General features: G+C 40.3%; 1 protein-coding gene across 1 annotated transcript; it reads left to right on the plus strand.

Moving 5' to 3' along the window:
- LOC135478122 (sodium- and chloride-dependent GABA transporter 2-like) lies at nucleotides 1–27,948 on the plus strand. The gene is made up of 13 exons (XM_064758394.1): nucleotides 1–49; nucleotides 656–787; nucleotides 1,391–1,709; nucleotides 2,241–2,373; nucleotides 9,939–10,073; nucleotides 15,055–15,158; nucleotides 16,204–16,328; nucleotides 17,924–18,036; nucleotides 18,310–18,447; nucleotides 20,166–20,265; nucleotides 21,716–21,816; nucleotides 24,683–24,862; nucleotides 26,109–27,948. Exons 1-13 carry the CDS (start codon nucleotides 1–3, stop codon nucleotides 26,241–26,243), a joined length of 1,764 nt encoding a protein of 587 aa, XP_064614464.1. The 3' UTR covers nucleotides 26,244–27,948.

Genomic DNA, 27,948 nt, shown 5'->3' on the forward strand with positions numbered 1-27,948 from the left:
ATGGGACTTTGCCCCTACAGGAATCATGTGTTAGCCATGTTTGATGTGGGTTTTACAACCTTCATTGGAAGAATTTTTAAAGATTCCACCATGGCATGGGGAAACAAAATATTCTGTTTAAGTATTCATTGTTAATCGTTTTGTCTTCATTCATATTTAACTATGTTATGCAATTCATCATCCATGATAGGACCTCTACCAAACATCTTATACGTCAGCAATCTGATTTTCGTCAAGGAAAATGACATTTTGATCGATAAAAAGAAGGCTTAGTTAAAAACAACGAGAAGTAGTACCAGAGGGTTTGCTTGAATTCGCATGAGATTCGAAGCGACGTGTTTATTTTTTTTTAACAAAATACATTTCCTCTTCAACTGTATTATTGACATCTTCGTGGCGAAGCTAATTTCGGAAACAGTCAATCAACAATTCATGAAGGAACGAAGAAATCAGCCTCTCCCATCGATACATCTATCAGTCCTTGAATGGATCATTAATTAATCAGTGTATGAATCGATCAATTTAGGAATCAATGAATAAATGTATAAATCAATAATCCATCGAATAAATACATGTATGAATGAATCAAAGGAATAACCAATTTATTATCGAATGCGTCAATCAATGAATCCATCAATGATTTTTTTTTGTGCAGGTGTTTTCTTGATCCCGTACTTAATAGCTGTCGTGATTTGCGGCATTCCCCTGACGTATCTGGAGCAAGCGTTGGGACAGTTCATGTCACAAGGGATGATCTCCTCAATGAAGATTTGCCCGCTCTTCCAAGGTAAAATCCCGCCAACGTTGTCTGAGTTACCACAAAATAACTAAAATACCTGATACGTTGGTGGACATCACATTATTGTTGTAGGCCTTTAATTTTTAAACTTGTCTGAATTAACGGTTGAGGCCAATAAAGAAAAGTCATTGGCCTGCATGAGTTTAATATAAGCTATCGGTCTGAATTTTGATCGCATGGAATTAAAGTTTCAGCATTGACCAGACCCCACTTTGTTTTCTTTCGGTTACCGTTAATGTAACATCGCGTTGAGCCTAGCTAATGTACACAATCTGTATTATGTGATAGATCAGCTGCTCGGGGAAATGTACACGTATCTAGTGTACAATTATACTTAAAGTATCCAATTCTCTAATAGTTGACCTGAAGCAAACATTCTTTGCAGAATTTGCTAAATCCTTATTGCTCCATGAGTCACAGGAAAACATCACATTGGTCCATGACAACGATTTACCTGAAGGGTTGTTTGGGACTTATCAATATGTCTAGTAATAAATAATCTTCGAAATTGTTTTCATAAATATTACTTGTTTACTGAAGTTGTATACCACATGCTTATAATCTGATCTGGCATTTTCGATTCCATTTCAGGATTGGCGTACACGACGACATTGATATGCTTCTCGATGTGCGCTTTCTACATCATCCTCTTGGCCTGGGTCTTGTATTACTTGTTCGCTTCCTTCACAACAGTGTTGCCTTGGTCACACTGCAACAACGACTGGAACACTGTTTACTGTAGAGACGTTGCTCTGAACGTCAACGGCACGTTTCTGAATGCGACGTATGCTCTCGGTATGAACGTTTCCAATCCGGTGATTACCTTCGGCGGGGAGTTTTCGGGAGAGAACACCACGCTCGTGACTTACGGAGATAGTCGACTGACTGATCCGGCCACGGAATTCTGGGAGTACGTCCATTGTCCTTAGTGATTATATTATTAGAAGATTTTCTCTCACCTTCGTGTCCCCCACCCTTTCCCTCAAGTAAACCTATGACAACTATACTCTCTTAAAACAATTCCCTGCCCCCATCCCTTTTAACCAAGTAGTAAACGGATGACAAAACGAGGGGCTTCCATGGCCGAATGGTTAGCTTGCCAGCGCAGATCAATCCCTCTCAAACATTTTTGAGTACGGCGTGAAACACCAATCAAACAAAAAATAAATATATTGTGCCTCAGGGTAAATGAATAATGAATTGACACAATATAACAAAGGTGTTCTTAGTCATAAAATAGTATCTAAGAAATTTTAAATTTGAGGGTGCTGTTTTGGTCACTTGGAAAAGAATACGAAGAAAGTTCATTGGAGAATCTGCTTTTCCAAATGAATATTTAGAAAGGAATCAACGACAAACAATAGCTGCACTCTGAATTTCCACCTTTCTTGCGTCGAAATGATGCCAAAAATGTGCTCGTTGCAATTTTACTGCTTTACAGACGTAAGGTCCTGAAGCTCTCAGCCGATATAGGCCAGCCCGGTCCCGTGAAGTGGGACCTCGCCCTCTGCTTGTTACTCGCCTGGATCATCATCTACTTCTGTATCTGGAAAGGGATCAAACTCTCTGGCAAGGTAAGCCATATACATGTATCTGTTCCTCGGTTGGAGACATTTAGCTCTTCTGATATGGAGGTAAGAAAGGTCTTTTGTGATGAATAAACTATTCATATTTTAGGTTTGTCTCAGTCCTATATTCACTTTGCATAAGCGACAAACATTTAGTGCTGTGTCTCAGCCGCAACCATTCCATGATCAATGTGCATTTTGCTTATTTTGCCCAGCCTTTGGGAAAGCAGCCATAAACATATTGAGATAGGCTGACCTTCAAAATCTAGATCTTCCCATGCCAGCACCTAGGAGGGATATCTAGCAACGCCAATGGAACGACTCTCTTAGTCTCTTCACCACCTGTCTCCTTGTATCCTCTCGTCAGGAATTTCAAACTTCGATCCATACCTGGCTAAAGTGTAAACAGTTTCCATAATTTTCATACCAAATACTGTAACACCCTAACATAAACAGGATTACATTCGTCTCTCCCGAAAAACAGAAATGGCTTTGGAATCCTGATACTGGTTAATTCTTTTTAGCTTGTCGGTGCATCCGGGCCATACCGGTTATATTCTGCAAAGCGGAAGTACGGTTCCTCATGCACACCGGTTATAGTCTGCAAAGCCTCCATGCCTCCGCGGTGGCTTGATCGAAAAGACGTCCTTTAAGACATGTTAAGCAATTATTTGTAATTACACTGACTACAACATGGACGTCTGAAAATACCTAATACAGAAAATTAAGCTGAAGAGGTGAATATTTGTGAACTTTCGAAATTCGTGAATGAATAAAATGAAAGTCATTTGTGCCTGTGGAAAATAGCGATAGAGGCAATTAATGTTAACATTTTTAAGAACTCAGACGGTAGAGTTGGACCTTTTTTACCTTTGGCAATAAGGAGTTGGATTTCGGAACCTTCTTATAGATGTTATGCGATATCACACACCACTGAGCTTATTTTAATGGCTTTTACGGGAATTTAATTCATCTTTTTGCAGAGCAAATTCTTTATTTTTTCTTAATTCGGCTCTATGTTTGAGGGTTTTTTTAGCCCATCTCGAAAAATCGAAAAAAACAAGTGTGGTACGGTGCGTAGAGACGGTTGTTGTTGTAAATGTCTAGCCTGATCCATACATGTTTGAACCAGTAGCTTTAGTTTTAATGCAATATTACAGCTTGATTTTTTTATTAACTGCTGGTAATGTGTTGAGATGTGCATCAAAATCCCACCGTGAGTGTACGAATAAAAGGACTGGTGGAGCATACAAAGTTGGCACATAGCCACCTCTCTCAGACCGCTGCTGGTGAAGAAACTGGGTCAAAGCCGATCTATAACACACATACGTGTGATGACGAAATGGCACAAAATAGGTCAGTGGGCTACACGAGTGCAAAATGGGGTATGCTTTGCATGGCAGAGGTGAAAAAAAGAAGCAATCCCAGACGCATCGTGAACCACTGACTCATCCTGCAATAAAGAGGAAGCAGCTATTTGTAGCTCCCAGCGTACATATTCGGTGATCTTCCAGTTGTAGTGAGCTGACACTCAGCCTTCTGTGTTATCTTTTCTGCAGTGAACGCGTCTGGTTTACTTCTGTAAACACGTCTTACATCTGTCAGAAGAATGACGAGTTGGACCAATATATTTATACGCGAGGGAAACATAGATCCTCCACTGGTCTTGTATTTAAATAGACGATATTATGACTTTAACGACGTGGAAGTATTATTTGCCAGCCTGCTGTCTAGTGGTGTGCTAGTAGTGAACCAGTGGCAGGCCATTGATATTGCTTAGTCTGCTTCGTATTTTACGTGCTGTGAATTGTTTGATGCCTCTAGATTGCCTTATTAATAAAGATACTATGAATCGAATGTTTCCACAATAATTGTTTCGCTATTGGCCTTCAGGTTGGTGTACTGAACCAGAATCATTCGGCATCGTGACAATATCACGATCATAGGGCCAGTAGTGAAGCAATAATGGATTAATAATGCATAGATAGATACGTAAAGTAGATAAATAATATTTAGCTCCACCTCTGTCGGCGTTCATAACCTATGAAAAAAAAAAACAACAAAAAAAAAAAAAACAAAAAACAACAGAACGGCCCATATAGAGCTTGTGTACTACCATGGTCAGTCTATGTTACGTAGTATCTTCTACGGAAGGCGTATGTGCATTTCATCAGTCAGATGCTTCAGACAGGCGCTTCTAATGGAAGCTGTGTGCTCAGTAAGACAGAGGATGTTAGACTCGGATTGCGCTGACGTCTCGTACGACATGTATATCACGCAATCCTCACCAAACATCGTCTAAAGTATATGTAATCTTAAAACAATGCGTATGCAAAAAAAGTATGGATGACTATGTTCGCTTTTTAAAGTTTGGCTTGATCCCATTTACCCCTGTGGGATATTTAGTATAGTTTCGGAAAACACTCAGTTACCAACCTCGTCGGCCTGTCCATTTACTCCTATAAAATCCTAAGGGTCATATAGGGTACCCGACTTTTGAAATCCTGAGCTGTCGACCATCCCAAAGGTAAATGTCCCTCCATATTTCATCAAGTTCATCTTCTCGGCTTATTTCAAGTTTCCAAAATGGCGGCTGTCTTCTGTCTGTTAGGATGACGGATATGCGGTTATCCTGGTTCCCGGGCTTTGAACACGTAAACCATAGGGATGTGTTGCCAAGGAACTCAGAGGGTGTATCAAATGGGCGGCAATTTATGAATTCAAGTGAACGGCCAAGTTGAACTTGAATTAGCATGGATTGAAATTTACCTTTGAGATAATAAACAGATGGGAATATTATCAGTCTGGTGGTCTAGGGCCTGAAACATTGTACAGGAACACATTCATAGGCCTGGGAGGATAGTAATCCACTGTTTTCCGAAACTGTACTAGATACCCTACAGGGGTGAATGGGAACAGGCCATGTGTGAAGAGTGATGGGCCAAGGCTGAAGAGTGATGGGCCTGGGAACATGCAACCTCTCTCTGACCTGGTCTCCGCAATTTCGACCGTTAGCTTATATACAACAGATTTAGCTGATCTACATCTGGCGTCTGCCTCCATTAATTCCGATTTTCGGACATACGGAAACCTATTCGTGCCACGGTGAAAAACATATTATGGTAAAAACAGTCGAAATTTAATTTTTTTCTTCCATTGTCTACTTTTTACTCTTCCTCTGCGTTAACCCATAATAACAATAGCACATCGCCTGGAACTTCACGTGTTGTGCTATTGTGTTGTCCCGCTATTTCTCCGCCCAGCCGCAATTATATGCAGACATAGAATTCACGTGCCAAGGATAACACTAATTCACAAAGTATTTACAAAGGACAGACTTTGCAGATGAAAACCTTACGCAGAAAATAATTGGTCTGAAAAAAAAAATTCGAAAACAAAGTGGAAATTCCGGGAAGTCTCATTTTTTTAGTTCCGTAACACCAGTAAGCTTCCGTTTCGGTACGGACAACTGTTAGTTGCGGTGTTTCACTATAACGGATGCCTTTACACCGAATGTAAGCGTTACACAGAAAAGAGATTGAGCACTAAATTACATGAAAAAACACTACGAATTGTAATCCTTAAGTTAATTTATTGATAAAAAAACCAATGCTTACACTAAAACGGATCTAGCTGACATTTGTTTGAGCGTTTACACGTCACACTCAAGAATTTGGGTGGGTGGGGGAGAAAAGGAATTTTCCGTACTATACCGGTACTCCACGATAATCGTCTTTTGCTTCACCTTTTATTAGTTAAGTATTTCATTTTTTGGTTTAGATTTTGTCTTAATAATTTCATTGACTTGATACTTTTTAAACACAATCAGCTGTGAGCTGTATGGAAATGATCTTACTTTGATGCTACATAAATCAATGTTGATCTTTGTGGCTGTGTTTCTGTTTGCTTTCATGTGTTTCACATGATCACGGTCGATTACATCTTTACCGTGTGATTCGTGAACAGTTATAATGACGTTCACAGGAAGCCTTCGAAGCGCCACCCTAGCACATGGGGCTTCTCCCTCAAAGGCAGCTGAAGTTTTGGGGGCTAGTCGTGTTACTTAATAAGATTACTAGAGACACGGCTTATTTTAAACCGTGTTACGTGGGTGGCCTACAGAACAAAAGGTTCTGTGAAAAGACACTTTTTTTCTTCTAAATTAGATTCGGGTCAAATGTAAAAGTATGTTCCCCTGAAGTGTTTTCCTTACTTAGTTCCATAGCTCTTTACAAACACCGTTTTTTTTCTCAGGAATTATCTTAAAGTGGATAGCGTTGTCCTGAGAGTGTGATTCAAACCACTTCCACCATTTTTTTTTGTTCGTTATTTTTTGTCCGCCGACACTTTAGACACCAGATTTGGATTCATAATCAGAGTTAAATCTGTGAAATTAACTTTTTGGTTAAATATGTTTTTAATTGATTTGAAAGAGCTAACCATGCAATGTAAAGTCAATAATACGCCTCGTTGTATTCTATCACAATTTTATTTACGGGTGATTTAATAGTGATATTAGAACATCTATACACTTTTATGTATATCTGAAAGTCTTACCTTCTGTGTATTGTTACAGGTTGAAAATGACATTCTGTGTATTGTGAACCAATTTGAAATATAATACAAAGGATGTTAGATCTAAACAAAAACGAAGCACAAAAGCAGCACCTACGGGGCAGCACCTATCATTGGGTGATTATATCAAGCACCGATATAACTAAGTCGAGCCACGAGTTAATCAGCCAGTGGCTGCGCGGTTGTGTTTGCTAGGCCTTTTCGCAAGCAATCATGAATGATACGAAGAGTGAGGCGATCGCTGGCTACTGTGAGTTAGGGCTAAAAGACATACGATCTGTGTTAATAATGGATGTGACCAAAGTGGGAGACACATCAAAATGTCGTATTCCGATTGGCTTATTATGTCGGGATCTTTTTGTATAAGTTTTTCTTCTTTTTTGTAAGGAAAGTGGGGGGGGGGGTGCTGCTTAAGAAAAGGAAAAATCCCAACAGACAAAAAAAGATAAAAAATAAGAAATAAAAAACGCAGTAAAAACAAAGAAAACCGCCGTGTCCGTTTTACTGCTCCGTATAAATCCGATAATTGAATGCTTTATACCAAATCTGTTTGCAACTGGAAAGTGACATGTGAGTTTTATTTAAGGGTGACAGAAAATTAATGTGTTTAAATGGCCTTGGCTAGTGGCTTGTCGTCTGTGGTCGGTTCAATCTTCATCTTCGTCCAGAATATACTTTTGTCCTCTTGGTTTGAGTTCTTCGGCATCCAGAAGCTCTTCCAAGCTGTTGTGAATTCAATGTGGGCGATCTCCTGGTTGACTTTCTTGCGATTCCAGAAGCTGCAAATCCTGGCAGACTCTAGATTCTATTCTACCTCCCCCCCACCCACCGCCCCCGTAGTTACGGCAGTGGGCCAAATCTTCAACTGTATCCCACACTGTTCTTCCATTGATAATGTAATTGATATTTTTCTTGATCGGAAGTAAATGACAAATTACAGCACAGCATTTTGTTCTTGTACCTGTCAACTTCATTTGTTAATGCTTTCAATATTAATGCTGACATAAATCTTTTAACTGCCAACCAGGTTGGACTGAAGCCTTGCTTGTATGCAAGGACTTGTATGGTATTTCAGCCTGATAGTCTTATACAGATCATTTACTAATATATTTTTGTCGTCGAAAAGAGATAATGACTTGCGGTGTATTAAAGACGGCCTCATAAAAGGCACACGAGGGAAATAAGTTAGTGCTTGGGGTTTAACGTCGTAGCATGAGGGAAAAAAGAAAAGTTATCTGGCTCTGATGATTTAATATGTCGCCTGTGGGTGTTAATTAGCCAATAGAAGTAGCGGGCACATGCTACCGCCTTCCTGCTCGCTACGGGCAACCTGTCCTAGAGTAGGAACCCTCAGTCCAAAAGATAGCAGTACTTTGATTTAAGATCTATGATATATGTGTTCTTCGTTAAACAAATTAGCGTAAAAAAGTCGGTATTTATGGTCTAGGCAAAATGGCAGGACGAAATATTATGTGACGACGACGCGAATCTCGAGTATGCGGCCGGAATATATGCAAAGTAAAACTGTTCATAAATCTATTAAGTGGGACCAGTGTGTTTGTTGTGCTAATACTGCAATCAAACGTGTAGAGGTGGGCTCTGTGGACCACACTATCAGAGGTTAAGAACGTCACAGGAGGCTTTTTCAATTCTAATCACGACTGTTGGAATAACTCTTTTTACCTATGAGTGAAAGATTACTGAAATAATGTTTGCAAAAATTCCTTCCTTCTTGTGAACATCAGGAAAAAAGTTGATGTGAGTTCCTAGATACCGTCAGTATGACTCATAAAGCTCACTGTAGTATTCAAATATTTAAATGCCTTTCAATACATTTTTCAGTTGTCTGTATGGTTAATCTTACTTCACTTTCTGTTACTTTAAACGATGAGAATGACAACAATAAACCAGATGTACTAGTACATATTCAGTGATAAAGTATCTCAAAGGAAGCTTAAGAAGTATAACGTTATATTTTTGTGATGTCGTACTCGCTCTCAATGACACAATTCAATGTATCACCATGTTATCAGTGTTAACTAATCAGACGCAAGTTATTTCTATTTCCCGAGAACGCAGCTATTTCCGCTAACGTCACCCGAACAACGTGCTGCCTTTTAGACAATGCTAATCTAAGAGGAGTTGTACAGCGGTGATCCTTCTGCAAAGACTCCAGATCTGATTGCATTGGCATATATTTCTGACAGGCTGTGCAGTACATCATCCCATCCGTTGCGCATCAATACCCCTTATCTGCATAAAATTGGCACAAAAACTAATAACGGAGGCAATTTGTCAAATACTGGAGGTGAAGAATCTCATATTCCTTGCAAATCGCGTGTGAATTTTGTCTGCGCCAAGACAGAGACAAAAATCAACAATTTCTTCTACTTCATTGCCGTTCAGTTTTTCATATGGCAGCGGGTGGCTTCCTTGATTTATTAGATTGTCGTTTATAGCCATTCTCAATATATTTTTTAAATTTTTTTACGACGACGTTCAGATTTTTGTGTGGAGGAAGTGTGGAGGACAAATGGGGATAGTGCAACGACTGGTTGACCTGCATCAGTATAATGGCTCGGGCGGGGCGGCTTACTTGCCTTCGGTAAGGCGTCTCAGTGAAGCAGCACTAGATAAAAGAGCGGTGGAAATCCGTCCTGCAACAAGGAGGCACATTACATGCACTCTAAGGATTTCTCAGTCCTCATATGACTGAAAAGTTGCTATGTACGACGTTAAACCCCAAACACTCACTCTCACAGTGTTATTTATGTACGATGTGACAAAGTTGTACGTGGATATATAAATGGCACTGTCTGTTAGCTGAGCACTCTCTGTGGGTGATTACTCAAGCGTTTACACTCTTCTATTTCATCACACATATTCCAGAGGTGTTTAATGATTATCGATTCCAAACATCTTTTTCTAACACGTTTCTATGACATAAATTTTACTTACATTTTACTAATGTCGTATATGTTGTAATTGTTTTCCAGATAAGTTACGTGACAGTCATCGCCCCTTATCTCCTGTTGATCGCTCTCGTCATTCGTGGTGTCACGCTAGAGGGCGCTGGCGACGGGATTCGCTATTACCTGCTACCTGACTGGACAAAGCTTGGAGTTGCTAAGGTGAGAAATCATTTTTCTGTTTACTGATTTTACCACTTTCTTAAAATAGTTAATTCGATTATGTATTAACCAGTGGCACATTTATTTAAATGTTCTTAAATCTCGTCTGCAGTAAATCTTTTAAAGGAGAAAGGCATTATGACTTGTAGTTAAGTCGCTGAAAGACTAGATTTAATTTTCCGATTCGGTTTTAAGATTCTATGACCAGTCATATTGGGCATGAAAGTAAATTGCCTATGGTGTTAAAGACATCAGTTTTTTTTTATCTAGGTATATCTGCCAGAGATGTAAAACTGTAAAGAAATGCTTAACTCCCAGACAACGATAAGACTCACACAAGATTAAACAAAGAAGCACAAACAATCATAGATAAATTAAAGTGATACTTCAGTCCTAAGAAAAGCCAGGCGGAAATATTAAAACGACATGAAGGATACTCTAGGGAATATAGCTAACAGCACGGTTCAAAATGATTTACGACGAAAAACACTATTTAACTCGAATGAGTGAAAAGTTCTCAAAAACAGAATCTTCGGCAGTAAAATTTTCCTGATGTGACGTGATAATGTTCCTCATGTGACGATGAGTCAAGCAGATGTGACGTCAAGTAAGGTAGTTATGCTGGAATGACGTCATGCTCGTTTGAAAGTGCGACGTCATTTGTTGCTATACGTCAGGGATGACTGACACCAAGTGTTCTTGCATGACGTCACAGTTCTTCGCACTGCACTAGCTCTTTAAATACATATGTATAATTGAATAATCTAATCTGAATAGTACAACATATACACAGTATACAAAGTAATGTAAACAACAAAATGATACCCGGGTGACAATGAGTCGTATGCAAAGCACACAGACGAATGGTTGTATCTAACATTTCTGCTAGTCACAAACTCTTCCCGTGATAACTGATTAGCAGCAGAGTTCTAAGCCCTTCTGAGAATCCAGCCTTCGGGTCTTGGCACAAAGTGATCTTCGGATCAACGCCACCTGATGTGGAATTGATTAAAAGTACGTCACAGTACAAAGAGGCGGTGAGCATATAAGCTCAGAACAGAAGTCTCAAACACAAGAATAGTGGGCTTCGAAAGGGCTTACTCCATTTGTGATTGTACAGTAAAGGTGTTGTGTCCGCAGATGGAGGAAAGATGCACAAAAACATAACTGACAATTATACGAAACATACGAAAGTAGGACATTACAGAGTACAGCAACGGCAGAGCACAGTAACGACAGCGTACAGTAACGGCAGCGTACAGTAAAGGCAGAGTACAGTAAAGGCAGAGATTTGGAAACGACTGCGTCAAATTGCACGAATGCTTACTAGCTCCCAAAAGAAAATCTCTTAATCTTTTAAAATGGACTTTCCCCGACATGCAAACTGACGTTGTCGACTGCTCATTTATAGACTGCAAACTAACACTTGCGGGCTGGACTATATATATATATATATATGTATGTTGTTCGAGCATATATATATATATATATATATATATATATATATATATATATATATATATATATATATATATATATATATATATATATATATATATGCTCGAACAACATACTAGAATCATCTAGTTTCGATGGACATAAATAGTAAAGATGTTTACAACTATTCCTGGTTGATTCTAGAAATGACGACCTATTTGCTATACAGAGAAAGCACATACATTGACAATGAGGGTCCAGAAAGATCGCTCGGGTTAAACGTACTCGAACACAAGGGAAGGCTTTAACATGTCAGATTTAGGTCAAATGCTGACTCGGTTATCATCAAACAAGCCGAGTTCATTCATAAAGCATAATAATGAAATAAACACAATGAATTACATGCGGAATCATCTCAGTTGTGCAAATCGCTACAATCGTTTAACTGAGGTTAATCGTGGCCTGTTGACCCCGATTGAAACCTAAAAAATTGTTCGCAATCACACTTAAACTGACCCATCGACTCTTGTGGGACAGCTGATTATCCGCTGTAGTAACGTGATTATACACATGTATAATCAAAGACATTCTGTCACAGAAATATGCATACCAGTAATGAAGATCTTTAACGAAGCCGGGCAAATTAAGATTAGTCTAAATTTATGTATGTCGCCGCTGGCTTCGTGCACAAAAACCACCTGCGACCACTCCGACGATTACCCACCGGTTTTTGGTTGTCTTAACCAGTCCTGAGCGTAGGTGTGACAAGGTATTTACGTTACTGTTTTCTTTGTTCAAACGTCCTCTTCTAACTGACTTGTGACATTAAACACGGAGTGTCACGTGAATACGCAGACCTACTGAATGCTAGACAATATTATCTCCAGGCGTCGGAGAGCGAAGAGCTCACAATTCTACAACATGACTTGTTTCAGTGTTTTGAGACCATGGCGGCGTCCATGAACTTGTATTTACACTGTCTTTGACGAATTGTGATTGACTTACATAGAGCATGAAAAGAAAGTATCGTGTATAATCAATAAAGACGTAAAGATTTCGATGTTTTTTCTTTGGGGGGGGGGGGTTATATCATTAGTTAACATCGTTTTGAACATTTTCCTTTCTTCTAAAACATAATGTCGCAACGACTACTTTAATAAATGAATAATTTCAATTAAAAAGCTGTTTGTAACTTAGCATAACGAATATATATTGATGCCAGCTTTTTGTGTGTATTCAGTGAGCGACGTTTCGGTATAGGTACAAACCGTTATCAAGCATAATGATAAGTTGATAACAGCAATGAGTATTTAAACAGAGGCTAAGTTGTTGATTTCAACATGTGGACAAAGAGGGAACATACAACAGATTGACAAGGGAGGGTTAAGCAAATGAACAATAGATGAAACATACAATAGACTAAACATACAACAGATAAACAATAGACATTGACATTGACAACTATGGGCAAAGGTGTGAGTTGGGATGGGTGGTGGTCTAGGGTCTGCCTGCTGAGATGAGATCGCTGTAGGCAGGGGGGGAATTAGGAACCCATTGTCTTGGTTAATATGTGGCGTTGATTGGCGTATTTCAGTGGCTTCCATCAGCTTTCTTCTAGTGATATAAGTTATATTGGTTTTCAAAGGTCTTCCACTTGACCAGTCAATCGTATGGCGGGGATTTAACTTATTTTAACTGATTTGATATGGCAGAGTCCTGTAATTTTACTGAGTTCTGGTGCTCCTTGGTGCAAAATGGTAACCGTCGATAGGTTTGTCCTATAGAATACTGGTTACATGAGCATTTAGTTTCATAAATACATCCTTTGGGGGTTGGCGGGTGGTTGAAGGTCGTTTTCCTGAAGCGCTTAAAAGGTCTTTGAGGGTGTTACTGCTACCGAAAATGGTGTCAATGCTGGCCTGTTTTGAGTGGCGTCTTATCGGGTAGCTGATTTGGCCGATGAAGGGGAGTGGGACTGTAATAGGTGATGGACCCTTAGCTGGCTCCTTAGCTGGCAGTCTCTCTGAGCAAGATGGTCTGATGATGTCAGAAATTATCTTGTTAGTAACGTTCGAAGGGTAGTTATTCGCCTCAGTAAACACTGTCTTCAGGTGGACTATCTCCGAATCTAGGGCTTGTCGAGTTGATGAAAAATCGACGGTTCTCTTGGTTATTGTTCATATGATGCCAGTTTTTATTTTTGTCTGGTGAATGCGCTTATAGTTGATATACTGGTCGGTATACGTTGGTTTGCGATAAACACTGGTTTATACCTTGTGGGCATCCCCACCGACAAGGACATCAGGGAACGGTAACTGCTAGTTGACATCTGTCTCCATGGTAAACTTGAGCCGGGGTTTTGGTTGTTCGGATGGCCTAGAAGTTGTTTTGGGTCCTGGTCTGTTCGTAGAACTTGTCACCCCATGTGAAGTAAGTAGAGGTGATGCAGGCTGAGGTCAGGGCGATCGTGCTGCCAGTCGACATGGTGGTGTCCAGTGTTGTCCCACAGTTAAGTATTCGTTGGAAGGGTAATCTCGAGAGCATCTAAGACCTGGATGTTGGGGAAGAGGTGCACTACGTCGTAACTGTCTGCCTGCACTGTCGGTATCTTATCTGGTTACAGAAGTCTGCGGAGACTTTGACAAATGAACTGGAATATTCCCCAGACGCGACAATACTTTGCTGAGGCATCGGGCTGTATCGCAGTAGACCGTGTCGCTAGGCCTACTGCAAACCAGTAGCCAGGCCTATGTGCTATAGGGTCTATGTGCACCATTATTATAGGGTCTATGTGCACCTTTATTCTAGCTCTGACGGGGGGAGAGCGTGGGTGGTGGTTGATGCGATTTTGTTGTAGTTTCTAGTGGATTTCGCCTGTATCTTTTATTTGTCTGTCCAGGGTTTTGTGCATGGTGTTTAGAGCCTTTTTTCAGTCTGCAGTACTTAGTTGGATCATTCAGCATCTTTCACACTAGGCTGTGTATCTCTACAATGTTAATCACGACAACTGTTATGCCATTGTCTTCCGGTAAAATCGATAACGATTTCTGTTTTTTCAATTCTTGGATGGCTTTAAATTCTTCTTGGTTGTATTGGATCTCTGAGGATATGTTTTGTGAATAGAAACTATTTGGTGCGGGGGGAAATCAACGTTCACGACTTTGGCAAGTAGGGATGTCTGTGACTGAGTCAGGGTTTGTGAGCTTTGTTTGATTACGGTGTTGGCTCCACTGTTTGGGTTGGTTGATTTCGGCCGGGCTGGGGGCTGGGTGGTCTGGGTGGTCTGGGTGGTCTTGAGATCCACGAGATTTTTTACGTGGTTGGCGTTTATTTTTACAACTTACACCGCTTAGCCGCTCTTTAAATAACCATTGCTGTCACCAGTTGATCATTATGCTTGACAACGGTATTAGTACCCATACCGAAACGTCGCTCGCTGAAAAAATAGAAGTTGTTATCCATAAATATTCCTTATATTATCCAACTCAATTTTTAAAAGCCATTAAAAATGTTTGTAACTTGTAAGATTGTTTGTTTTCCACAGGTGTGGTTAGATGCGGCTATGCAGGTGTGTTTTTCCTATGGAATTTGCATCTGTAAGCACACCTCACTCGGTGGTTTCAATCGTTTCCATCACAACTCATTAAGGTGAGATCAGAAGTATTTAGGTTTTTATTTTATTTCTGTGCTGAAATGTGGTATCGGCTGTCTGTACATTATGACAACAGGCGTCACATCTGGTGGCAAAATACTGGGATTGGGTGAGATGAGGTATCGGGTGTCTACTCTATAACAAGTGTCATATGTGGTGTCATCATATTGCCAGTGGATGAGATGTGGTATCGGGTGTGTGCACACAGGTGTCGTATCTGGTGTCATCATACTTTGAATGAGTGAGATGTGGTATCTGGTGTATGTGCTCTATGACAACAGGTGTCATATCTGGTGTCATTATACTGTGAGTGGGTGAGATCTTGTATCAGGTGTCTCTGTACACTATGCCAACAGGTGTCATTACACTGTGAGTGGGTAAGATGTGGTATCGGGTGTCAGTAGACTATAACAACAGGTGTCATATCTGATGTCGTTATATTGTGAGTGGGTGAGATATGGTATCGGATGTCAGTACACTATAACAACAGGTGTCATATCTGGTGTCATTATACCGTGAGTGAGTGGGATGTGATATAGGGCGTCTGTACTTTAGGACAGCGGGTGTAATGTCTGCTGTCAGTATCCTGGGACGGGTGGGATGTGATATCGGGTGTCTGTATACAACCACAACGCGTGCCATATCTGGTGTCAGTAAAATTTGACCGAGGATGTCATGTCAGGTGTCTGTATACGATGGCAGAATGGGGTGTCAAACATAGTGTCGGTATACTGTTCATTTTTCGTTTCATGTTTGGTGGCATGAAATAGTGACTTGATGAAGCACCAAACCAGATTTCTGTAACTCTAATAATATAGAAATCTCAGCCATCCTGTTAAAATATGTATGGTCATTACATTGTTCAAATTTTAGCTGATGGCAACGGGCTGTACTTCTGTGTAATATAAAATTTTCATGTTACAGATTCCCATTTTCAATGAAAATAAAATGTCATTGTACAAGTAGCTTAATCTGTCAGTCAAAGTTAGAGCTTGAGGATAACAGTCATAGATTCACCTGTTTTACGTATTCAATCCGCAGGGACTTGTTGTTCTATGTGATTGTGAATACCCTAACCAGCTTCATCGCGGGATTCGCAATCTTCTCCGTGTTAGGGTTTATGTCGTACAAGTCTGGTCTTCATATCGACAACGTCGCCGGTTCGGGTAAGTAACTCAGGAACTGCTAGACGCCAGTTTTTTCCGGAAAACGATATAATGCAATTTAATTATTTAACTATTGTTTATTGTTTACTTTTGCAAGATTTCGAAGGGGTTTAAAAGAATAGCCCATGAAGCCAGGCGCGTTTGCACAAAGAAACAATAGGTGCAATCGATTGTAAACCCAACAATTGAGTTTACAAAGGAATTGTAAGGTGATGGTAACTTTTCAGAGTTATGATCGCGATCGTAAGCCAAATTTTCTTTTGTACATAATGGTTGTCTGTACATATAGAAGATGTACCAGTCAATAACTTTCTTGCCTTGTTGTACATAAGAATGATTCAGTAACTAACAACAACAACATGTGAAAACTTTCTTTCTTTTTGAGATAATTAAATTGCACATTTTTGCAAACCGAATTGAACATTATTAACCTAACGTTTACCTAAGGCAAGAATTTGTACTTAATGGTAATTCTTAGGTCGACCCCGTTGTGATGTTTGATTGTAAGTTACGACTACCTCACCTTACAGTATCTTCTTGCAAGAGTGTGTCAGTTGTAAATTAAGGCCACGATCGTGATCCGATTTATAATCAACTTAGACTTACGATCTCTTCGTGCAATTGGCCCGGAACAGCTAGTCTTCTCTCTGACATGGGTATATTTCTTGGGCCATACATTTGGCCCAGACAGTGGCTTGTATACCGATGGTTTTCACCAAGCACAGGTGCACATAGTGTTACGTCCTCAATGCTCTTGTAACGACTATAAAGAGGCTATGCCGGACATCCATAAAAGTTGTCTGCATTTACCAAAACTAGCTCAAATGATTGCCTTCCAGAAAACACCAGACTCGTACCTTATACTGGTTATAGCGTTAAAATGATTCTGAAGTCTGGAAAATTTATAACGCTATCCGATTTATAAATTTTGGGAAAAATTTAACATGCTATTCGCATTGTTTATTTTAGGAACTTTGTTATCGATTTTGAACGGTGTGACATTTTCATGCGAGGCTGATGTTTTGTGAAAGGTGATTATTTGGGCCATTCTCCATCGATAGCAAAAATTCGAATGGATTTGCGCTGATGAAGTTTTTACCAAAATCTACGGTATAGCTTTTCTAAAAGAGCGCGCGGATAGGCGAGTATTCAGGCCACATGCACCCTGCTGTCCGCCATGTTTTGATGCGCGGTGTGAACATTACATGATCAGTGATATCTTGTTTAATATGTCATCTTTCTCTGTCTTCGAATTCCACTTAAAATTTATACACGTGCTATTGAGTCATTTGTGCCTTTACGCACGATAACGGAGATGGATCCAAGATGGATCCAAGACGTATCCAAGATGGATACGAAATTGGAAAAAACCATTCGGTATGAGCACCTGATCATGCTTTCATTTTCCTTCGCAGTTGTAGTTGCGGAAATGAATTGAAGAGTGCTGAGACACCGATTGGATAGTTCTGCCACACACTTATTATTTGTTGACGATACACTATTCATTTCTGCACTGTTATGAAATATATCTCAATTTTATATCTTTTGGATAGAAGTGAGGACCTTTTAATCAAATGTTTCCCCTTGTTGCACAGGTCCGGGATTGGCTTTTGTTGCTTACCCACAAGCCTTGGCTGAGTTGCCGGTTGCCCCTGTGTGGTCCACCATGTTTTTCATAATGTTGATTTTCCTAGGCATCGACAGTCAGGTAGGTTGAGACCTGTTATGAACTGCTAACCATTTTTTCATGTCATTTCATTCATCCAGTGTATGGTCAATTTCGATTAAATGTTTGGCGCAATTAAAACTCTTAATGGCGAGATGAGGAGAGTAGCACAAATGATAAAGTTATTATGTAAAAACTACACGAGAGGCAATATGAGATCCACCTTAATGCGCAGAAGAAACTAAAACCGATTAATATATATATACTGTGGCTAAGCTGTCATTATTGACTGATAAACCAGGCCTCTGTCCTCAGTTCGTTACCGCTGAAGCTCTGATCGTCGCCGTGACCGATCTGTACCCCAGAAAGCTGGCCGGAAGCCCGAATAAGGAAATCTTCACTGCCGTGGCCTGTGGGGTGTGGTTCCTGATAGGCTTGACTATGGTTACCGAGGTATGTTTGTCGATTGCTTTCACAACAAAAACGTTTGGCTCACTTTGCCTATTCCCTATTCACATTCCTTTAAATCTCTTCAATCAAATCAATACGCCTCCTTAAGTATCTTGTGGTATTTCTTGATATTTTTTTCACGTGGAAGCCAATGATGTTGCTGATATGATATGAAACCTGCCCAAGGAAAATCCTTCCCCTTAGAGTGCTGTGTAGTATAATCGTCAAATGTGATTCAATCTGGGCAATTTTGAACCAGCAATTCCAGCTGAATTTTTCGCATACAATGTACATTCTTAGACTATAATGAGTAGAAGAGTGAGACTTGCTACATGGAACTATGCCGGATTATTAGATACATGTACATGGAGTGACATGCATTGTGACACCAACAGATACAAACATTCCAGTTCTAGCAAATTCTTTCGGGAAAAACTAGTTTATGCTTAAAGATAGGCCAATGTAAATTAGAACCTGGTGCTCTGACAAGTAACACCTTTTGAAGCAGGTTAATTTTGGGATAACACAAGAGACCCGTTACAATAAAAAGTAGCCTACATGTATTTGACCCGGATATAAAACTAAAAACGCTGTCCCGTATAAAAATACATTTATGAAGTCAAGAGGTATGGTTTACTAAAGGGAGTACATGCATGATGCACAGATTGTATAAATGACTGTGCCGGGGATCTTATAGTTAATCTTTTTTTTCAGAATTTTAAGAAACAAAAATCGATTTAACTTATAGTATAGTCACCCTCAAAGCGAATACATAACTTAGACAGGTTTCTTGACGAACGAAAAAAACACATGCTTTTGAGAATATTTCTTTGTCTGATTGGTGTTTTATGTGGTATTCAGAATGTTTCACTTATTCGACGACGGCCAGCATTATATGGCGGGAAGAAACCTGACAGAGGGAGGAAACCCACGGCCGCTTTTGAGAATACCTTATCTGTATACAAATATGTAGCTTTTCCTCCTGTCCCGGGGGAAGGGGTACTAGACACCGTGTGAAATAACCTGCACGCATGTAATGTATTCATTTAGTTTATTGATTGGTATTTTACGCCGTACTCAGGAATATTTCACTTATACGACGGATGCCAGCATTATGGTGGGAAGAAAGAGGGCAGAGCCTGGGAGAAAACCCACGGTCACCCGCAGGTTGTTGACATAAATTTCCGCGTACGACCGGAGAGGAAGCCAGCATGAACTGGACTTGAACTTACAGCGACCGCATTGTGGGAGACCCATGGGTCATTGCTCCTCGGCCACGGAGGTTCCACACATGTAATATAGCCTTGGATATAGATAGTACTGACCACAAGTATCAGTACAGCAGCTTGTGCGTATATCAATTCTATATATGGGAATGTCCATGGTTTCAGCATTGATAAGATATCAAATTTTCGCGAAGTCTTAAAAGTGATTATTAGAGTTATAGCTTTTCACTTCAGTATGGAAAACAGGCTTAAATATGCTGCGGTTACCCTCTCGTGGAATTGCCGGGCCAAAAATAGCCGGCTTTAGAGCCGGCTCCGTTGTGGCTGTTTGCGCGTAGCCTACACGTCGACCAGAATAGTAATGGTGACAATACCATGGTTTCAACGTCCTGGCAAAACTCAGTCGGCTCAGCTCATGCAGAAACCAATATAAATTGCTTGTTCTTGTGGCGGGTGCCTGGGAATGAGGTAAAATGGCTGTATTTCCGTCAACAGGGAGGCGTGTACGTCCAACAGATCTTTGAGTGGTACCTTAACGGCAGAATTCTCATCCTAGTGGGGCTTCTACAGTGCGCTGCCATAGCCTGGTTTTACGGTACTGTATATAAGAGATGGTCCACAACACACACCCACTACCGAAAAAGCACCCCCCCCCCGCCCAAAAAAGCACGAAAAAGCAAATCTGGAAGCCCCTCCGAAAGAGTAATCTTCTATACAGTTGAATGTGCAAATTCCTTCACAACAAAGATACAAATACCGTGCATGTCTGTCCTGTTTCTCAATAGTGAAAAATTGTTTAAAACATTCTTGGATGCGAATCCCGTTCTGGATCACAACAAAAGTTCAATGGATCTGTCTTTATCTCAACCGTAACAAGATTTTATCTACACACCCTGCGATAACTTTTTCCTTTCTGACAGGCAGGTAGGTTCACGGACAGACAGATAGATTGACGGACACACAGACAAACTGACAGACAGGAAGATAGATTGGACGGACAGACAGAAAGACTGACGGATGCAAGTCATAGCCTCCTTTGGAACGATCAAAACTCAAGCCAACGCTCTAGCTCCTCGTGTCAGCTTAACATAGCACAGATTCAATGTTTGCCTTTGATCCTTCGTTAAATATTCAGAAAGAAACACCTATCCAAACTAATACGTGCAGCCAATCTCATACACGCCACACAGTCTTCATTTCCACATATCACAATACAACACAATATATTGTGCACATATTTCTTCACAAACCATAACAGTACATCAGTGTATTCCATGCGAATTTCCCACTTAAAATACCGACGTTAATGTTGTGATTACTGTCCTCAACTTTGTGTTTTGGACGAATGTAAACGTATCCAAGTCGTATTAATGCGCTTTTATCTGCACTCACTCCTTATCTCTTCACCTTTTTCACCAAATATTCAAACTGAAATGTCTCGCACTGGCCCTATAGCTAAATGCTTTGTTGTCATCTTCGCAGTGTGTTATATCTATAAAACCTTGTAGTCTCTATGGAAACGCTGATTTTCTCCGGATATATTTTTTGGATCTAATCCAATAGATTTGTTACAGAAGACTTTATACGGAATTAACTCACAAACCGTACAGGAATTAGCTACAGAGATAAAGAAAATCGTGTTAGCTCGGCAGAATTACTTTTATTTGTTTGGACTAGGTGTTGGAAGTTGGTATGCTTTCATGGAAGTGAGGTGGTGTGTGTATGGGGAGGTGCAGGGTCGGAGGGGGAGTGATTTGGGGGTTAGGCTTGAGAATGATACATTTCTTGTAAAACCGGCCATAGTATTTATCTTAACGTTGGGTTTGCATGGGGCTATCTGTTTCAGAATATTTCCTATTATTCCTTGCTTGGAAACTTTTCTCGGGCGCCATCTTGCAACTCATATTTTCAAGAAGATTTTTTTGGGGACATCCCTGGAATCCAGCTGAATGTCGCAATATCTCAAGTAAGCATTACACATCAAAAACGGCTAATGTATCGATTGTGACAATTCCTAAATTGTGGCTTTCTGTCCGGGATTTCAGGTGTGAATCGATTCGTCAAGAACTGCGAATACATGCTGGGCTACAAACTCATCCCGCTTTTTAAATGGTGCTGGCTGATACTTACTCCAGCATTCACTGTGGTAAGTTATCTGCCCTCTGTGTTGTCACTGTGGTAAGTTATCTGTGTTGTCGCAGTGGGAAGTTATCTCCCCTCTGTGATGTCACTGTCGAAAATGATCTACCTTCTGTGATGTCACTGTGGAAAATGATATCTTCGTTGTGTTTCCACTGTGCTAATTTACTTCTCTTTTCTCCACTGCGGTAAGTTATCTCCCCTCTTTATTGCCCCGTGGTAAATTATCTCTCCTTTGTGTTTCCACGGTGGTAAATTATCTCTCCTTTGTGTTTCCATGGTGGTAAGTTATCTGCCCTCTTTATTGCCCCGTGGTAAGTTATCTCCATCCTATGTTGTCACTGTGGTAATTTATCTCTCCTTTGTGTTTCCACAGTGGTAAGTTATCTCCATCTTATATTGTCTTTGTTGTAAATTATTGTTCAATCTCCCTTCAGAATTTTTCACCATTGAGTTATCTCATGTCTGAGTTTCCAATGTGCTGAGTTGTACCTATAATTCTTCTGTGTATTCTCTTTTGGGTGATTATTCTGGAAAGCCATCTCTCCTCTGGATTTCCGCTGTTGTAAGTTTTCTGTCCTCTGGGTTTTTACTGTGGAAAATCATCTCTCCTCTGGAAGCCATCTCCCTTCTGGGTTTCCGCTGTTGCTAGTTTTCTGTCGTCTGGGTTTTACTGTGAAAAGTCATCTCTCCTCTGGGCTTCCGCTGTTGTAAGTTATCTGTCCTCTGGGTGTTTACTCTGGCAAGCCATCTCTCCTCTGGATTTCCGCTGTTATTAGTTTTCTGTCGTCTTGGTTTTACTGTAGAAAGTCATCTCCCCTCTGGGTTTCCGCTGTTGTAAGTTTTCTGTCCTCTGCGTTTTTACTGTGGAAAATCATCTCTCCTCTGGAAGCCATCTCCCCTCTGGGTTTCCGCTGTTGTTAGTTTTCTGTCGTCTAGGTATTACTGTGAAAAGTTATCTCTCCTCTGGGCTTCCGCTGTTGTAAGTTATCTGTCCTCTGATTATTTACTCTGGCAAGCCATCTCTCCTCTGGATTTCCGCTGTTATTAGTTTTCAGTCGTCTGGGTTTTACTGTGGAAAGTCATCTCCCCTCTGGGTTTCCGATGTTATAAGTTTTCTGTCCTCTGGGTTTTTACGGTGGAAAGTCATCTTTCCTCTAGGTTTCCGCTCTTATAAGTTTTCTATCCTCTGGGCTTTACTGTGGAAAGTCATCTCAAATCTGGGCTTCCGCTGTTGTAAGTTTTCTGTCCTTTTCTTTTTTTTATTGTGAAAAGTTATCTCTTCTCCTGTGGTTTTTACTGTGGAAAGTCATCTCTTTTCTGGCTGTTGTAAGTTGTATTTCCTCTTAATTTTAATCTCTATCATTCATCTCTCTTCCGATTTTTATCCAAAGTCCACTAGGTTTTAACTGAGGTAAATTATCTCCATCTGTTTTCACTGAGGTAGGTTATAACTCCTTTTAACTTACTAATGGAACCTGTTAACTGAGGTGTGGCCTACATATAAGTTACAAATGGAGAGTTACCTCCCCTTGTTTTTGTGGCCAACGTGAGCTGTAAAAATGGCACCACTGATTTGAAAGGCAAGTTAATATTTAATAACCAGTGAGTGCAGAAACATTTCTAAGTTACATCGGTCTAAATGTACGGAGCCTTAAAAGTGACATGGTGAAAAAATTGGGGAAGAAAAAAAGAAATTTACATTTTTTTCATAAACTCCGGGTTAAAAGTCGGGGCCCCCGACATAATTGATCAATCATAATTAAGGGTTCCTGGTACGCTATAATCTAATCTATATATATAGGGTGGCTACTAGCTGATCGTCAGTGCCATTATGCCTTTGCACATTAACCTTTGTCGCTAGCAAATTATACTTTTTCAGTCCGAAAATGTTCTTTTAGAGGACGCGGAACGCCAACACGATTTATAGTATAACGCCCAACAAGGTTGGATTATTTATAAATAACGTAAACACTAAACCAAATTATACAGTAAGTTTAAAACTTATCAAAGCCGTCCTTAGACATGGATGTGAGATAAAGTTAAGGCCTTTGGTCCTAACGTACATACAGTATAGCTTGCCTTAATTCCACCCTGGCTAGATCAAGTACATGTTGGCCTATTCGAATAGTGTCTCACATAGCTGTTGAAGTTGAGATTAAAAGAACTCAATTAGGCTATATAATGGTCGGGTTGCACGCTGTATTTTGTATTTTATTTTTATTCAGTCCATGTATGTCTCTTTGAAATTTGTTTATTAATACGCTGCCTCGCTGATACAGGTAAATGCTTTGCCCGCCTAAACAAGTCGGTCTAAAGCGGTGTACTCATTTATTCATTTTAGTGCGTCACTGTTTCTGCGTAGAACCAGGCGTGTGCGTCGAGCAAAAAAAAGTCGTACATGTTCATGAAATTCACAAGCACTGCAAGCGTGGCAGTTGACAATATGTTTACGCGGATTGGAATTGACCTGTCCAGACGATCATGCCCATTGTAATCCTTGTTTTTGGTTTAAAATGCAAGTTGTTTATCACATGGTAAGACACTAGTCAAGACATATAGTTAACATCAGTGAGAGATGCTCGCCTGTGGCTGCCATATTGGCTGTTAGATGGCAAACGACCTGTAATTGGCCAGTTATGTTGGGGCCCGGACTTTTAAACTCGGGGCCACGATTTAAAAGTCGGAGGTTGAAAAAAAAAAGATTTTCTCTTTCCCCAAATTTTTTTTCACCGTGTAATTTTTTTTTTCTTTTCCAAAAATTTTATTTCACCATATCGCTTTTACGGCTCCGTACTAAAGTGCAATATTAAAAGACATAATATGATATCGCTATCGCTGATAAGTCTGTGTTGACGTCTCCCCTTCTCCAGTTGGTGTTCTGTCTGGATGCCGTGCTCTACCCGGAGCTGAAGTACCGTCGGAAATCCGGAGTGTACGAGTTCCCACTGTGGTCCACCGCCATCAGTTGGACACTCGTGGGTCTTATTCTTCTCCCCATTCCCGTCGTCATGATCTACAAGATGATCCGAGCCGAGGGCTCACTCAAGGAGGTAAGCAGGGTGAGGGTCATATCCTGTGTTACTGGTGTAACCTTCTGCCAAGGTGTCAGTCCGATGGAGGTAAAGCAAAGCTCGCGCGGTGTGATTGTTAAATCGCCGAATTTGACTCTATTTTATTCGATTGTAGCATTCGACAAATCGCATCCTTACCAGCCATGGAATTGGCCTGTCCTGTTATTACTCCACTTGCTGAATTCACGACTCGTGGGAACGCGGCTTTGAGCAGATTAACGGCTTAGCATGGTGACGTGTCACTTCACGATATGTTGTCATGGACACCGTTCCAGGCGTATATTGCCACTGTTTAGTACGATGGACCCCATGTTTTCAATGTGTCGTAGAACAATATATCCCTAATGCCGATTGTATAAAATTTGAACAGTGAAGCTTCGTTAACACGTAAGTATTTGTGGTGCTATGGAGCATACAGCCAAATCACAAGGTGCGAATAAGCATATGAGTTGCTACAAATCACACTGATAGGGGCACAACAATTTTCATGCTAGTATAAAGTCGCATAAGACAATTAACCCGTCGCGATAAATTGTACATATAGAGCACGGCTTTACTTTCGAACCCTGAAAGTAATAATTGCAGGTGCCGTAATAAAGGTTACATCAAGATATATCTTTCACAAGTTGAATCTCTGGGATGAAAAACTAAGCATGATGAAGCCGAGTTAAGATTTTATAACGCTAACCGTCTTCACAGACATCTTTTATATTATAAGTGCGTAACGCTGCTGTCTAGAATGGATCAGTGGGCTATAAATTCCATGGTAACCTATATACTGTAATATGTGAAAGGCCCGTGGCCTGGCCCAGAGTTTGGACGTATAATTATCAGTATCAACCTACATGCAAGTATTATATCACATCTGTAAACAATAAAATATCCTTGAGGTTTAAGAAGCAAATCCCTGGCCGTCACTGTCAATTATTATAATCTCACCGATCGGTGTTGTCAATCGAATATCGCATCAGTCTGCTGGAAAACTTCACGATTTGGGAACTGTGCTATTTTACTCAAACCAGCAGTTCAGCAGAATTACAGATAGTTTAAAGGGGCATTGAACTGAGTGAACAAATCGTTTTTCTCATTTCACATGTATGCATTAGATAAGATTTATTCAGAGACATTTAGTGCGGCCATCGTCAGGGAATACTCAAGTTTTGAACTGGTTTCTCATATCATATTGATAGCTATTTCATTTTATTTCTGTTTTCTTCTGTTACAGCGCTACCGTTTCCTCATCACACCGGTTTTCAACGAAGTCCAGCGAGCACGTGACAACTGCAAGTCGGAAATGTACGACAAGAGCCCGAACGGACCGGAAATCAACGAAGCGGAACTGGCATTTCTTAAAATGTAACGAATGTTGAAAATAGGAATAACGAAGGTATCATGATCTCATGAATAAACAGATCGAAGTTTTTTTTGAAATCAGTGTGGAAGATGACTATTTGGTGCCTGCTGGAGAGAAAGAAAAAGATTTTTGCGTCGTCGTTTCAATGGAATGCGACTCCTGAGATACAGAGATACGTAAACCTAATAAAGCATATAAGTATTTCTTGATCACGCTGCGTTCTCTGGAATTATGTAGAGAAATCATTTTTGCGAAACAGTACAGTCATTTCATGGTCGCAGAAACCGGAGGCTACCTCGTTATTTCTTTGACTTATGCGATTGCTCTTATTTCTACATTCTTAGTTTTATGGCAACACAGGCTCTTGTCATTTTCCCCGCTCTCACTCTCCGTTGGGGCTTGGTGACAATAAGCTGTTGACGCTCACGTATTCGTGAGTGTAGTCTGACGTTGGTTGAAGACTACTTGTCTTCAACCAGTATGGTGTGCATATCTGTACGTACAGGAAATCTTGTGAGAAACTTTCTAAAGTCCAGTGGTTTATGCTGAGCTCTCCGGTTTCCTCTAACAATGACAGCCGTCGTACAAGTAAGACATTCTTAAGTACTGCGGTAAACAACGAACATACAAATGAGTGAATAATGTTGCAACTCGTGCATTCCGATATATGCTATGTTTTCACATGCTGTTGCGTTTGCTATATAGGCGTAAAAAAAACGCACCAGTGGACGAGTAATCGCAAACCTAGTCGCATGTCTATGAAAATACCGTGTAAGAAACTTGTGTGCCAGTTTCCGCGCTTCGTTGTCATAAGTGAGTCGTGGTTACTGCGGATCTTTGTTAAATGACCGTAATCTTGTTCGGGCAATCATTTGAACTGAAGTTGTTTAGAAACACGATTTGTGACACACTTTTGTTCACTTACATGGATATAAGCAGACCAGTGCAGTGTCTGATGTTACTAGCTGAATATCTGGATGAATTACTGCTCTGTTTTATGTTCCAAGCTAAGTTAATATATAATAGGGCGAGTGGAAGGCTGAGACTGAAACAATGCGAAAGCATTCGATGACTAACATTTGTAACTGACTGTATGTTTCGATTCGAGTATTTCAACAAGATGCCCATATTTTTGCTATAAATGAAACACATCTTGCTGCTGATGACGCCACTCGTAACGGTGACGGTGGTGAAAACAACGTTCAGCTCGGTCAATACGACGTTCAGCTCGGTCAATACGACTTTCAGCTCTGTCAGTACGACTTTCAACTAGGTCAATACACCTCCACCATAGTAATACAGCCTTGTGCTGGAAGTCTGTATTGCCGGGGTAATGACATAGACTGGAAAAATTAATAATATTATGAAAGGCTCCCATGATGATGTTTGTTTTGTGTTTTTTTCAGTGGATCAAAAAATTTGTTAACACATATATAGCAACTGAGTTTGTTCCGGTGGAGATGTGTATGTATAATACCAATATTTATGTTTTCTTCGCTCAGAGTGGGTCTTGAAATTAAATGGAATTAAAACTATTCAATGTCTTAAAATTATGTTTAAGTGAGATAGGTTTACATGCAGTTCAGTTTGGTTCAATTTTGAAGTTCTGTTCAAGGTTTGCATTTCAATCACATACGACGGAATTTTCCGGTTTTTACTTTTCTTTTTTCCTTCTATATTGCCCCCTCCCCCCCACCCTCACCCCGACCCA

This window comes from Liolophura sinensis, chromosome 11 (genome assembly GCF_032854445.1).
Source record: "Liolophura sinensis isolate JHLJ2023 chromosome 11, CUHK_Ljap_v2, whole genome shotgun sequence".
NCBI lineage: Eukaryota > Metazoa > Mollusca > Polyplacophora > Chitonida > Chitonidae > Liolophura > Liolophura sinensis.

Coding starts and splice junctions, on each gene's coding strand:
- LOC135478122 (XM_064758394.1), top strand. CDS start 1: ATGGGACTTTGCCCCTACAGGAATCATGTGTTAGCCATGTTTGATGTG. Junction 1,710..2,240: donor CCGGCCACGGAATTCTGGGA/GTACGTCCATTG, acceptor ACTGCTTTACAG/ACGTAAGGTCCTGAAGCTCT. Junction 16,329..17,923: donor CGACAACGTCGCCGGTTCGG/GTAAGTAACTCA, acceptor CTTGTTGCACAG/GTCCGGGATTGGCTTTTGTT.